This window comes from Leopardus geoffroyi, chromosome B1 (genome assembly GCF_018350155.1).
Source record: "Leopardus geoffroyi isolate Oge1 chromosome B1, O.geoffroyi_Oge1_pat1.0, whole genome shotgun sequence".
NCBI lineage: Eukaryota > Metazoa > Chordata > Mammalia > Carnivora > Felidae > Leopardus > Leopardus geoffroyi.
In genome coordinates this window covers 141,195,536-141,210,019 of record NC_059327.1, presented here as the reverse complement: position 1 = coordinate 141,210,019, position 14,484 = coordinate 141,195,536, and the positions used below count along the sequence as shown (strand labels likewise).

The window sequence follows — 14,484 nt, the reverse complement described above, 5'->3', positions numbered from 1 at the left end:
TTACTAGTTGGTTATTCATACAATGTAGTTGTCCCCACATATTAATATAAAACAAAGCATTAAAAACCATGTATCTTTTTAGTATTAACAGTTTTACTAATGCTGCTTGCCTCTATTTTATATGACTCAGGGTTTTTGAAAATGAAATAGCTCTGGCGCCTGGGTGGCTTAGTCGGTTAAGCATCCGACTTTGGCTCAGGTCATGATCTCATGGTTCATGAACTTGAGCCCTGTGTCGGGCTCTGTGCTGACAGCTCAGAGCCTGGAGCCTGCTTCAGATTGTGTCTCCCTCTCTCCCTGACCCTCCCCTGCTCTCACTTTGTCTCTCTCTCTTAAATACACATTTAAAAAAAAAAAAAAGAAAATGAAATAGCTCTGCCTAATCTTTGTTAAAAGTGTATGGTTTGTGGTTACATAAGAATTTGCATATACTTTTGTCACTAATCTGGCCAAGGGTAATTATTATTACCTACTGTCCATAAAGTTCAGTTTAACTATTAATTTCATCCTACTTTCCTGCTGACTTTTCATCTTAAAAGTAACAGAATCCATTATTAGGAGTTTTTCTTCTTAGCTTTTGTTAACTTTTCCAATGGGCAAGTAATAAAGGTGAATTGGAAGGGAGGAGAGAAGAAGCACTTTCATTATGGATCTAGGAATTGAAAAGAACTTAAAGAGCATTTAGAGGAGAAAGGGAAGCATAACTGATGGGATTACTGAGTAGTTACCATGAGTGAACAGAGGGCTGGCTGCCTTACCTTTCTTTAGCATCTGTGTTGTAAGGTGGTTAAAGAAGTACATTGTAGACATGAAGAAGGGCCTGGGCCTACATCTGCTCTGTCACTTATTTGATTCATAACATTGGGCACCTCCATTTATCTTAATCCAATTTCTAAAATGAGCATATTAAAAGTATCTACCTCTTACAGTTGTGAAAATTAAATGAATTATGAAAAGTATGAAAAGTGTAAGCATGTGTAAGTATTCAGTAAGACATGGCCTTTAATAGTACCATTATTACTACTCCAATAACTACCACTACTACTGGTATCATTATTATAATTCTTCTGAGCGAACCCAGTTTTTGATTTTCTGGGTAAGGGGCAGGGCATCTGGGTAATGAGTTTCAGAAATGCATTAGGATGTTCATTTCCTTCAGAGATTTCTTTGGATGCTATGAAGCAGAACTTGGTTTTACAGATTAATGGTGGCTGTATCAAAGGCTTACCATAAGTTAAATACTCAAGAATATAGTGTTAAATGTAACCAACCAGTAAGATTATGTTACTCACTGCTTATTTTGTTCAGTGATGTAGTGATTTATATGAACAGCAGGGAAAGCTTTGTTTTTCTTACTTTTAGGTCTTCTCAGTTGCTTTATAGTTCTGTAACTTAAGCTTTTCTCAGCTTATCTACTTGACTTAAATTTGTTTTTTTTTTATTGAAATATAGTTGATATATAGTATTGCATTAGTTCCGGATATATAATATAATGATTTGATGCATGTATGTATTGTGAAATGATCACCACAATAAGTCTAGGTAACATTTATCACCTCACATAGTTACATGTTATTTTCTGCCTGGTGACGAGAACTTTTAAGACCTATTCTTTTAGCAACTTTCAAATATGTAATGCAATATTATTAACTATAGTCACCATGCTGTGTGCAGTAAATCCCCAGAACTTATTTATTTTGTAACTGGAAGTTTGTCCCTTTTGACCACCTTCCCTCATTTTGTCCATCCCTTCCCCTCTCTACCTCTGGCAACCACCAATCTGTTCTCTATAGTTATGAGTTAATTTTTTTTTTAACATTCCACATATAAGTGAGATCATATGGTATTTGTTTTTCTATGTCTTAGCTTCACTTAGCATAATGCCCTCAGGTCCATCCATGTTGTTTCACATGGCAAGATTTCCTTCCTTTTTAATGGCCAAATAGTATTCTTGTGTGTGTGTGTGTGTGTGTGTGTGTGTGTGTGAGTGATATTTGTTGACCCATCAGTGGAAACTTAGGTTGCTTCTATGCCTTTGCTATTATGAATAATGCTGCACTGAATATGGGGGTGCAGATACCTTTTTAAGCTCTTTTTGTTTTCTTTGGATAAATATCCAGAAGTGGAGTCACTGGGTCATATGGTAGTTCTAATATTAACTTTTGGAGGGACCTCCAGTACTCTTTACCACAGTGGCTATGCCAGTTTGCACGCTCACTAACATTGTCCAAGGCTTTCCTTTTCTCCACATCCATACTAAGACTTGTTACTTCCAATCATTTTAATAATAAATAAATTTATTTTAATACCTATTTTCTGTGGGAAAACAGGAACTTTCTTGCTTGTTTCTAATACACCTAAATTTTATGATGGGAATAAAAAATATACAAATAAAGACCGAACAGTTCAGTGAATTATCATGTACTTGTTATACAACTTCAGTGATTAAGAACTCACAGTCAATCTTTTTTTCATGTATGGTCTTACCCACTCTTCTATATTATTTTTGAAAATAATCTCAGACATTTTAATGTACCTTTGGAAAGAAATGAAAGATTAAGATAGGAGTTTCTTGGAGATTTCCAGTCATTGCCCCTGAGTTACTGCTCTGGCAGATATAGAAAGAGGGCTCTGATCAGTGACTTCTAGGGACAGCTACCAGGACTATCCCAAATATACTATCCTGGTATATTTATAGTGCCATTTAGTGTTACAGTTATGATTGAACACCGTTCACAGTTATTGGCTGTTAAATTTAGTTTCATTTTAGCACTCCATAGAATAAATTATGTAGGACCTATATTCCTAACATAGAAGTTTCTAATGCACTTGGTCCCTGGTTTTATGATGATTCAGCTTCTGGTTTTTGAATTTTACAATGGGTGTGATACCATTTCAGTAGAAACCATACTTCGATTTTTGAATTTTCATCTTTTGCCAACTAGTGAGATGTGTTGCATTGCTCTCATGATGCCGGACAGCAGCATTGAGCTGCAGCTTCCACTCAGCCGCGTGATCACGGGGGTGAGGATGACACTTTCTAGCACTCTGTGCCCATACATTCATTTTGTTTTTCCCTTTCAGTACAGTATTTGATAAATTACATGAGATATTCAACACTTTATTACAAAATAGGCTTTGTGTTAGCTGATTTTGCCCAACTGCAGGCTAACGTAAGTGTTCTGAGCATGTCTAAGGTTGGCTAGGCTAAGTTATGTTCAGTAGGTTAGGTGTATTAAATGTATTAATTAAATGTATTACATTTTTGACCTACAGTATTTTTAATTTACATTGGGTTTATTGGGATGTAACCCCATGTAAGTTGAGGAAGCTCTGTGATAATCTCCATAGGTTAACAGATAAAAATAACAAGTTAATGCTTAGAGTATTTTTGTTGTACAATCAGAGTGGGTGTTTCTCTTTTTAGCTTTTTTACTATAAGCGTAGTAAATAGAAGTCTTTGGGAGAGAAAAAGTGTCTTTATGAAAGGAAAACAATTGAGCAAGATTTTAAGCAGATAAATTCTTTTGAGACTTCTGTCCAAAGTATTTTCCTGTTAAATTTGTTGAGCTATTGGAGAGGCTGGTTTAACTTTTACTTAGGTCCAGGTGTGGATCTATCATTTTGTATAACTTGAATGGGAATGACTTCATTTAGTTTTTGGGTTGAGTCTTTGGTGAAACCGTCCTTTAACTTGGTTGTGCTACAGCAGCAGCAGCTGCTGCTCCATCAGTTGTGCTTTTTGTTGGAATATGCATAGATGTTGTACTTCCCTGCACAAAGTTTGTTATAAACATAACTATTTCAGCTGCCTTGGGCAAGTGTTTTTTGTCTGATACTCCAGTTGGAAATACTGTGGTGGTCTGATCATACACTACCTTCAGTGCTCGGACTATTTTGTGTTCTCAGGGTGTGTTAGTAGTGTTTGTATCAATAGAGTCATGCAATTAAGAGGAACAGAGAAATAGCCTTTCATTTCCATGTGGCTAATATTTTAAAAGTTGATATTATATTTTCAGTAGAATCAAGGTCAATGGGAATGTTCTATGATGATTCACATGATTACTTTAAATTGAGTAAACAAGGGTGTATTCTAACTTCTCTGCCCCCCCGCCCCCCCTTTTTTTTGAACTCAAACACTTGATTAACTTTTGGATGAACTAGACACATATATTTCTTAATCAATCATTTCAGGAGCATATATTTGTAGATGATATGGTTTTGTTGTCTTTGAAGTAGGAGTTACTAAAACAGTACACTTGAGATTTCATTATTGTGAGAGAAAATGGACAAATTACTTAAAAAACTGAAGTTGTCATTCTTAGTAGATATGCCTCATTGTTTTAGCTAGATTAGAGCTGATACCTCTCTACTCCAGATTAGATCATTCAGTAATCCAGGAGTACATTTTGCAACCCATTCTCTTGGACAGTTTGGGAAATTATATTATTTAAATTAAATGCTTAAAGATGCCTTATTGATTTTTTTCTTTTTAAATGGCTGATAATATCTAATATAAAAATGTTCAGAGATAAAAATATAGCCATGTTCTACCTATGGATTTCAGTCTTCTTATACTTTGAATTAGAATCAAGTCAGAAATGGGACACAGGAGCTCATCAGGTAAAAGTGTCAACATCAGTACTAATAAAGCAGATTGCAGAATGAAATTTAGATCTGAAGGCAAATGGACCTGTTAATCTGTATTCAATCCCCAAATTTACTTACACCTAGTGATAGGCAATGCTGGAAAGCCATAGACTTCCTCCCGAGAAGCACACCATTTACAAAACATGGTTGCAGATAGAATATAACATGTCCTGAGAATCGTTCTGAAAGAAAGAGTATCAGAGATTGATGAATGTGGGTGCTTATTTCTTTTTTCTTATCTAACAATTAGACAACTCACTGTCTTTTTCTTGGAGAGGAATGAGTTATAAAGTAGAGAGAGAGGTCACTAGTACAGTGGTTTTCAAACTGAGATCCATAGTAAAAATTACATTTTAGTTATGACCTCATACACATACACACACACACACACACAAAATAGGTTTCATGAAACATTGCTTATACTTGCCATATTAATGCACTCTAATATTTTATATTCTATTTTATTAAAATAAATGATAGTCATGACCTTTTAAACTGATTTTATGTACCATGAATGGGATCAGTACAGTTAACAAACTTAAACCGACTTTAGTAGATGTAGTCCTACATGAAAACATGAGCCAGGTGTTAGACGTCCTTTTGTTTGCTTATAAAATGATATCAGCTTGGTTACTCACAGCTTGGTTACCTAATCATTAGGGGATGTTGTGCAGTGCCTAACTTGGGAGAGAGAATTACCTATAAAGACACTGGTTAGAGAACATGAAATCTCAAATTTATTTTCCCTTGCTTTTCATTACTAAGAAATAAACTATATATAGGATTGCCTGAAGGATCATTCTTTTCTATTCTAGATACTTGAAAAAATTTTCCTAGATTAAGTCAGGCCAGAAAAGTATATTCTTGTGTCATACTTTTCTTTGCTTTCATAGAATTTCTTGTGCTGAAATGCAGTTAGGTGTTATGTCACTGATCATCATAGAAGGAATGACCCTTTGTCACTCACTGCGATTTTTCTTAAGGATATTGTTCACTCTGTGAGCCTTTTTTATAAAGACTCCAAGGAGAATTTACTTTTTGCTTTCAATATCAGGAATAGGGCTTTTTCTTAGTACCTGGTTTGTTTTCGTACTAAGGATACTGTGATTCTTGTAATGGATCATGTTGCTCTATTTGTTTTGACAGCTAGAAAGTAGAGAGCTAAATTTTTGGCCTACATTTATAGGACCAAATCATATACAGTTTCTTTACTGACATCATTATCCTAGGTTTTTTTGGGAGGTGAGGGACCCTCAGCTTTACTTTTCTGTTAGTTCTAATTTTCTCATATATTGAAAAAATCTTATAGTTTTTAATGCCTTTTCAGGTCTATTATATATTTATATAAATATAAATATTATAATTTGCTACAGTTGAGATTAGATTTTAAAAGTGAAATAAACTTAATTGTTAGAATAGAAAAACAGTAAGTTTGTGAATTTGGCAGGTTTCTTGTGATTTGTTTGGTTTTTAAAAATTATATGAATAAGCATTTATTGTTAAAAGTGTTTAAATTTATTTTCATATCATGTACTATTATACTTTTAAAATATTTAACGTTTGTTGGTATCAAGAACAAATATAATTTTGGAGGATAAAATAAACTGTAGATTTCCCAAATCCTTTCTGGAATGAAGTTAAAGACAGACTAATAGTAAATATTTTTGGTTATTTCCATCTAACAATGGTGATAAAATAATAAAAAGTCAATTTTATAAGTGATATATATGTTAGCCTTTTTAAGCATATAAAATCAAGTTATGTGCAGAGTATTTTTAAAACAGGGTTTAGAATTTCCTAAATCAATTTCTAAGTTTGTGGTTAGTGTCATTTTCTACACAACTGTGTTTTTAACCCATGCTGATCATGCTGTTGCAGATATATTACACATTGTTCAAACGTTGCTTAAATTTGAAAGGACGATTTAATTCATTTTGATTTCTAATTTTAGTTTAGTCATTTATATAGTTAGATTTTTCTATTTATAATTTTATTAGCAAATCTCAGATCTAATTGATGCTATACATATATTCCAAATAGATTTAAAAATGATTTGAACATTATAAGAATTTAGAGTTAATCAGTGAAACAGAGTTAGAACTTGGAGGTGTTTTAACAAAATACGAATTTCTCAGTTATAGAATCGAGTATAAATGTCAGCCTTCTTGTGAACTTGTGAATTAAAAAGTCACCCAAGATATAGTCAAGTGGTCATTTGGTTAGAAAAAAAGATCGTTTTGGTTAGACAAAAAAAGGTCAGGTATTTCAAGCAGTGCTGTGAGGCTGGTGTGAAGTCTGCTTATAATAGAGCCTTAAAACTCTGCTCATACTTCTGAACATGATGTGAATAGCATGCAGAAATAAGAAATATGGTGAATATTGTTAGCATCACTTATGGGAAGAAAGAATGTTCTCGGAAAACTATATTGTCAACCCTGAACTACTTTTGTTAAATAGATTATAATGCACACAACTTACATTTTTTCTCTTTGATTCAGGATCCTTTGAAAATTAGGAGAGGTATTTTAGATAATAATGACAATAAGGACTTGTACTGTGGCTTTGGAACTTTCTTGAATAATTCCTCAGTTCACAAAACTCACATTTTGTGTCACTTCGTGAGAAGAATATTAACATTTGTTCATGTCTAAAATAACAATTTCTATATTTTCTATAATATTAACAAACTTTACTAGAATCACTGATCTTAGAATGGAAAAAATATATGTATATACCTTTTACTCTTTTAACATGCCCCTAAATAGCTTCTGTGTGTTCAGTGAAACTTCTTAACATTTTAATCTGTTCTTACAGGGTTCATGCTTGAACCAGATCCAGAACATAGACCTGACATATTTCAAGTGTCCTATTTTGCATTTAAATTTGCCAAAAAGGATTGTCCAGTCTCCAACATCAATGTAAGTAGTTTTTCAAGTAGGATATGAATTTAAAATCCCATATAGATAGATATATACATATAGATACATATACTTACAGAATTATTTGTTTCATGACAAGTGGTCCGATAGTGTGTTTGTGATTAGTATTTTTGACAAAAAGTCATAATTGCCAGAAACTGTGTATTGACGTGCCCTGGGGAGCTACTGCAGACTTGGGGCACAGCAGGATATTTTTCCTTTTGAGGGACACACAGTGACATCTGTTTGACACAGCACACATTAGTATTATTAAGTTGTTTGGGCCTATCATTTAAACAAACAGAACTATTAGATCTTTAGTTGGAGAGGGTCATGAAAACTTGCTGAGACACTAAGCACTGGGTAAACTGAAATAAGTTTGGTTACCTTTGGTGTAGAGAGCATAGGTATTGTAAATGTAGAGACTTGGGTTCAGATCTATATTTATCAGTGACTGATTTTGTATATTTTGGGAAGTTACTTAATGTCTATTTCTTTTTCCGTCAAAGTAATAATTATTAGGATCACAAATAGTAAATGTAAAACCCTGTGCTGAGTCCATGGAAGGCGATGAGTTGATAATAGCTAATAAATACTATTTAGAGGTTTTGAATTATATTCAGTCTGCATAGTATACCTAACTATGTCAGATTAACTGTATGTGGCAAGTCTTTGCTAATTTTTAATAAAAGTCTAAACCCATCACTAATTTTAAGCCATTCTCAACTTTGTAAAGATCATTCTGGCTCTTGTTCTTATAGATGTCTCGGTATGTAAAACTTAGTCCATCCCACTAGAAAAATAAGGAAGTTGATACTATTTCTTTTTGTTCTTAAGTCTCACTGTAATATATTCTCTGTTGATGCTGAAAATCAGGCATGTCTAATATTATAGTCATGAAAGTAAATTCATTTGACATTTAACTGTGGATTTTTAGTTTTTCATTCAGCAAATATGCATTTGGGTGCTTACTGTAAGACAAACGTTCTATAGAGCATAAACAAGTATCTGCTCTTGTTTTCTAGACTTTTTACAAGCAGTGTCATGCAAATATCTGCAGTATATAGAAATAGCATTTCTATACTCATATTCAATACTCATATGCTTGGTGTTTGCTGCCTTTTCCAAAGTCCTTTGGAAAATAGTCATTGATTTACAAATATAATATAATCCTTCTTTTTATCCAATATTTACCTATTTGTAAAGTGGATATATGATGATGTTCTGTTTATTTTCCAAGGGATTCTGTGGAACATGAATATTGAAAGTGACATTTGTGTAGAATGAAGTGGTATTTGCAGATTAGATCTGGCAAATATATGTGAATATTTTGTAGGTATCTGAGGTGAAAGTATTTCACAGACAGTACTTTTTAAGCTTAAGAGTGTATCTATAGCATTTAAATAAAACTTCCTGCAATTGAAATGAAAACCAAAATGAAAAGTTTTATTTTTTTCTTCGAAGAATTCTTCTATTCCTTCAGCTCTTCCTGAACCGATGACTGCTAGTGAAGCAGCTTCTAGGAAAAGCCAAATAAAAGCCAGGTAGGCAAAGCTGTGCTGAGATTTGAAAAGGCATTTTTTTAAAAAAGGGTATAGTTCTGATGTTTAGTCCTAGCAAGTGTCGTTGATTAAATATCATTTTCGCTTATACACAAAAAAAATGTGTGTTCCTTACTGCATGTGATGAGGAGCTTAGATAACAGGTACAAAAGAAGCTTTCTTACTTTAGGGACGGAGTTTGACATCAGTCTCACTTGAACTGCTCACCCTTAGCAATTAAGAAGTGGTTACGCAGCTAGTGATGTTACATTGGATCATTTTGGGGGTTATCATTATTTCATCACATGGGAGCTCTAATTCATGAAATTTTATGTTTTGTGTTTGTAGCTGGTATGATTTGTTTTTAAGGAAAGAAAAAATAACGGGCAACTGTTTTAGAATATTCTAAATTTGTAATCAATTTGATATATTCTAATACATATTTAAAATATGTATTACTATGTATAATTTATAATGAATGGCTATAGTACTTGTAAGACTGGTAAAGAAGTTTTAAATTATCGTTAATAGTTATTCACTGTACTGATAAGTTTGACTTGTGTTATGTATGTTAAGATGTGTATCTGATCAATGATTGAATTAATGATTGATTTTTTTTCTTGCTTCTTTGAGTTTAAAGCTTAATAAACAGGATTATATTTTAGATTATCAGACAGGTATAATATTGCAGTTGGGGACATTTCTTGGTCACAGCTTTTTTGGTACTGTATTTTACTCATGCAAAGATTTCATTTGACTGAAATACATAAAGTATATTTATTATGTACCTGTTGTTATATGCTGGATATAGATACTGTAAACCACAAAGAAAAAGGAGCAGTGTTTATTCTCAAGGAGCTCACATTCTAATGAAGACAGACAAGAAAAGAGTTACAACCTGATAGATACCAGGCAACTAAGAGTGGAGGAAGGGAAAGCTGGGAGCAGAGAAAACAGAAGGACAGAAAGAATCCTTTTGCCTTACCTTTTCCTTGAGGGATGAGTAGTCAGTCACCTGGAGTGATGGGGAGTGAAACTGTAATAGGCAGGCACTTCAGGCAAGAAGAATGGCCTTTGTGAAACTGCAAGGCTGGAGTGTGAGGGGACATAGATGAGAGGGGTGGGAAATGGTAGGTAGATGCCAGTCATGAACAACTTTGTTTATATGTTATGCTCAGAACTTTGGACTTTGGCCTTTAAGCCAGTGAATTTTCAACTGGCAGTCAGTTCTACGATTTGTGACTTTGCTGTTACATGTGTTATAATAATAAATAAGTAATAAAAAATAATTTGCTATTTAGAAATTAAGGTATCATTTGTGAATGTCTTCGTTTAAAAAAATATACCATCACTCTAAAAAAATCTTCATTTACTTGAATTTAAAATACTCTTTTGAGTAAGAGATGAAAGAGTAAAGTTGCATCTAACTTGCACGAATTCACTGTGACTGTCTTATCTATGACGTAGCTGTAGTTGGCAGCTGCTGTTACAGTTGAGTGGCAATTATGAACTATTGTAGGACTTGTCAGTTCAATTTTATTTTATTGGTGTGTTTTTAATAATTATTTTGTCAATGATGAAATCTGTAAGAAAGCAGATATAGATTTTTAAAAAAACATGACTCAACTGAACAAGAATGATGTTTTGAATATCTTTTCACCATGACACAAGTCATAGCTATACAATTATAACCTAATGAAATAGTTAATGCAGCTAAAATTCACAGTACTATTCATATTATGTCAAATCTGTACCTGACATTAAAAATTAGGTTCCTTGGTGCTTATTGGTCAATAATATAAATTTACTCTTTATTGATATAATCAGTAAAGAACTTGAAAAAGTTTAAATGTGTCTAAAACATAGTCTTTTTCATGTCAAAGGCTTATCAATGGGGAGGGGTGATTGGAGAATTCTTTAAATACCATTATTTACGTGTTTTAGAGCTTTTATGAATACTGTCGATCTGCCCGGCCTTTACTATGTGGCATGTTTTGCTTTACTTCTTAAAAGCCCCTTTCTATTTCCCTGAAACCTGCACTTGCTCTTGGGACTGTTAAACATGTGAGACTTCTGTGACTTGCATCTAAAAGTGGAAAAGTTGAGAATCACTGTCCTGCCAGATGGAAACACTGAAGTATTTTAAGAGGAGAGAGTGTGTGTTTTAGGAAGATTGCTCAGGTGATAGGAAGGAGTAGGAAAAGAAAGGAAGCAGAGAAAACAGCTTTGTCTATTGTAATAGTGCAGATGAGGCTGCACAGTAGTGTTGATACTAATGATTACTCAGTCTTTCCTTTTAGTCACGTTTGTGTTTTCATATTGCCTAATCTGCCCAGGCATTTTCTTCCCATTGCTTCATACAGAATGCTTCATTTCTTTTTCACTGTCTAATGAAAGCATATTTATTTTTTATTCTCCAGCGCCTACCTGAAGCCTTTCTAGCCAAATTAGGTAAAAAGGTGGAATTATTCCTCTGTGAAACTCTTGACAGTACTAGCTTGGCACTAATTATATTTACTGACTTCTATTTTACTGTATGTTGATGAACATGTGTCACATCTTCCTAGGTATACTGTAAATTCTTTGAAGACCGGGTATTGTGCCATGTTTGCTGGATAGCAGTAATCGTATGATAGATGTTGGTACATGGGTAAAATTAGGCAGCAGTAGACTAAAATCTGTAGACCTTTTAATTTGCTTTTTGGAAGTTTGCTATGCTCATGTATGTTGTGAATCTCTATAGAGCAGTTTATAACAGGAACAAGGCAGGGTAGGGCCTGGCCTCTACTATCTTAATAAAGAATAGATAGACAGATAGAAAGATAGTGTAGAATATACAGTCCCCAGATTACTTGAATTTAGAGAGTTCAGCATTGGTTTTAGTGCCATATCCGTAATTTGAACTCAGTAAATACTTGATTATCATTAAAATGAGATATAACTGGTTTTATATATATATATGCATATATATATGTATATATATGTATGTATATATTAAACTTTATTGCCTTTTAGTTCAGTTTTCCTGTAACTTGTACCATAACCCATCCCATCTAAAACATAAATGTTATTTTTAGAAAACAACACACATATAATGTATTTCTACTATTTTCCACAATCTTTTGATTCAAATTCACTTCTTTTTAGAAAGATCGTTGAGAGGGCTCCCTCTTGTGGCACATACAGATACAAGAAAGAACTGTAGATGTACAGTTATTGTACATAGGACTTTCTCCAAATGCATGCAGCAGATACATATTTGATAAATCATGTATGCAAACTTTTTAAGTACTAAATCATTTGAAAATGTGCTAAGGGAACTTGGTGAAGAGATTTTATGTCAATCATGTTGAAAAGTAAATCAATAACTCTATTAAAAAGTACTTGAAGTTTTGTACTGAATTTATAGAAAAAAATAAGTTGATAAATATATAAGTTAAAGATTTTCCCTGGCTTTAAAAAAATTTTTTTTTGGAAGAGAAAATGTGTCTTTTAGTGTCTGTTGTTTTCAAACCTATGCTTACCACTTTGACCTCCTGTGTCTGTGGCCTAAACTAAGTCCTAGTGGGAAGAGTTTTATATGATTTCTATTCATTGTTGTTAAGTAAAGCATAAAGATCCAAGAAGTTGAATGTGAGCAGATGGCTCCACCTGCTGAAAATTTGGGCCCCTTTTTGTTTCACATGCCCTAGAGCGCCATCTTTTTGTTCTTGGGCCTAGAGCCTAAGGTAAGGGAGGCTGTTGTTTGTATCTTGTTTTTATTTTTCTGACTGGTTCACAGAGCTGGCTCTTGATTTGGTCCAGAACCTTATGAGAAGGTTTATGTTTGTGTCTGTTACTTCATTTCCTTAAGAGCAATCCTATATTCTTTATCTACCAGCTTCAGTGGCAGACTGTGAATGGTAGCATACTGAGTTAAGGAAAATGGCTAGGTTTATTTTATTTACTTTCCTATCTTTATTAAACATTTAACACTTGGGAATGAGACAGGAAGAGGCCGAGAGGACTAATATCATCAGTAATAATTAAAATGCATCTGTTGAAATAGATGCTTTATAGGACAAATAGTAAATTAGAAATACTGCCAGTATTTAGAATGAAATGTGTATTTTTCTGTTGTAGAATAACAGATACCATTGGACCAACAGAAACCTCAATTGCACCAAGACAAAGACCAAAGGCCAACTCTACTACTGCCACTCCCAGTGTGCTGACCATTCAGAGTTCAGCAACACCTGTTAAAGTCCCTGTTCCTGGTGAATTCAGTAGCCACAGACCAAAAGGTAATAGCAGCCCTGACAACCTTGTCACCTTTACAGTTAGCTTAAATCTTATGGCTTGATATTCCTAAGAATATAAATTATTGGCAAACTTACTATTGTGAAGCATATAACTTAATGCTTTAAGAAACTTTCTACTGATGTCTGATAAACTCAACTAATTTTTCCTAAAGTTGTAGGCAAAAGTAGTAACATACTGGTAATATAGAAGTATGGTATAAAATGCTTTCAACTTGCTTATCCATAGAGTCATCAGCTAGTAGGGTTTGAGGTTGATAATAAAGTTCTAAGAGTATGGAAAATTCTGTATTGTATTGGAAAGGAGGAAGTTGAAACTTTAGCCTTAAAAAGTTCTATGTCTTTCCACTGCATCTAGAACCTTGGCAGAGGCATCTAGCTTAGGTCGTGTGGACATTACGACACAGAAACCTGTCTTCTCATCTGATTTTGAGATTTGTTTTTCTAATTTAAAACATCCTCAAAGCATTATGGTGCAGTGTAGTACCTAAAGAAATTTTTTCCTCAAGGAAATATCCCTAATATTAGCTAGTAAACTTGTTCTCTCATGGGTCTGGGGATATAACTTGAAGCCCCATCTTAAGAAAACCCTGTTTTGCATTTTATTTCATGATTTAGCTATTTTGTTTTAATGTTAAAATATTTTCATTTAAGATGTTTTCAATTGGTATGCTCTAATGGTTAAGAGCCCACCAGTTTGAGTCTCATGAACCTGAATTTGAGTTCTGTTTTTCCCATTTCTTAGTAATATATGTTATAAAAATTTTGGTACCTATTTGATAGGATTGCTGTGAGGATTAAATAACTGCTTAATATAATCCCCTGTCCTTACAAAATGTTAAATATTAGCTACCACTATTACTGTTAGGTGTACATTCAGGGAAGATAATGTTAATGTTACCTGACACGTTGCTGCTTACTCCTGTCATGTCACTCAGATGGAGGATTGTTCCAGGGAAAAGAGAAATTAGGGAAAGTTGAAGCCTTTTGTGTCTGTTTCTTAGCCTCACTGTTCTCTTCTGTAAAATGGGAATAACATCTATTTTTCCTGTTATAAAGAATAAATGATAAGGTGTG

The 14,484-nt window shown here is 33.6% G+C and overlaps 1 protein-coding gene across 5 annotated transcripts in view; it reads left to right on the top strand.

The window, feature by feature from the left end:
• Positions 1 to 14,484, top strand: part of BMP2K (BMP2 inducible kinase) — a 130,993-nt gene that overhangs the window by 79,588 nt on the left and 36,921 nt on the right. For all 5 annotated transcript variants that reach the window (XM_045473633.1, XM_045473631.1, XM_045473632.1 and 2 more), the window contains exons 8-10: positions 7,465 to 7,568; positions 9,033 to 9,112; positions 13,232 to 13,392. In XM_045473633.1, coding sequence (XP_045329589.1) covers positions 7,465 to 7,568; positions 9,033 to 9,112; positions 13,232 to 13,392 — 345 coding nt within the window. The remainder of the gene's footprint in view (positions 1 to 7,464; positions 7,569 to 9,032; positions 9,113 to 13,231; positions 13,393 to 14,484) is intronic.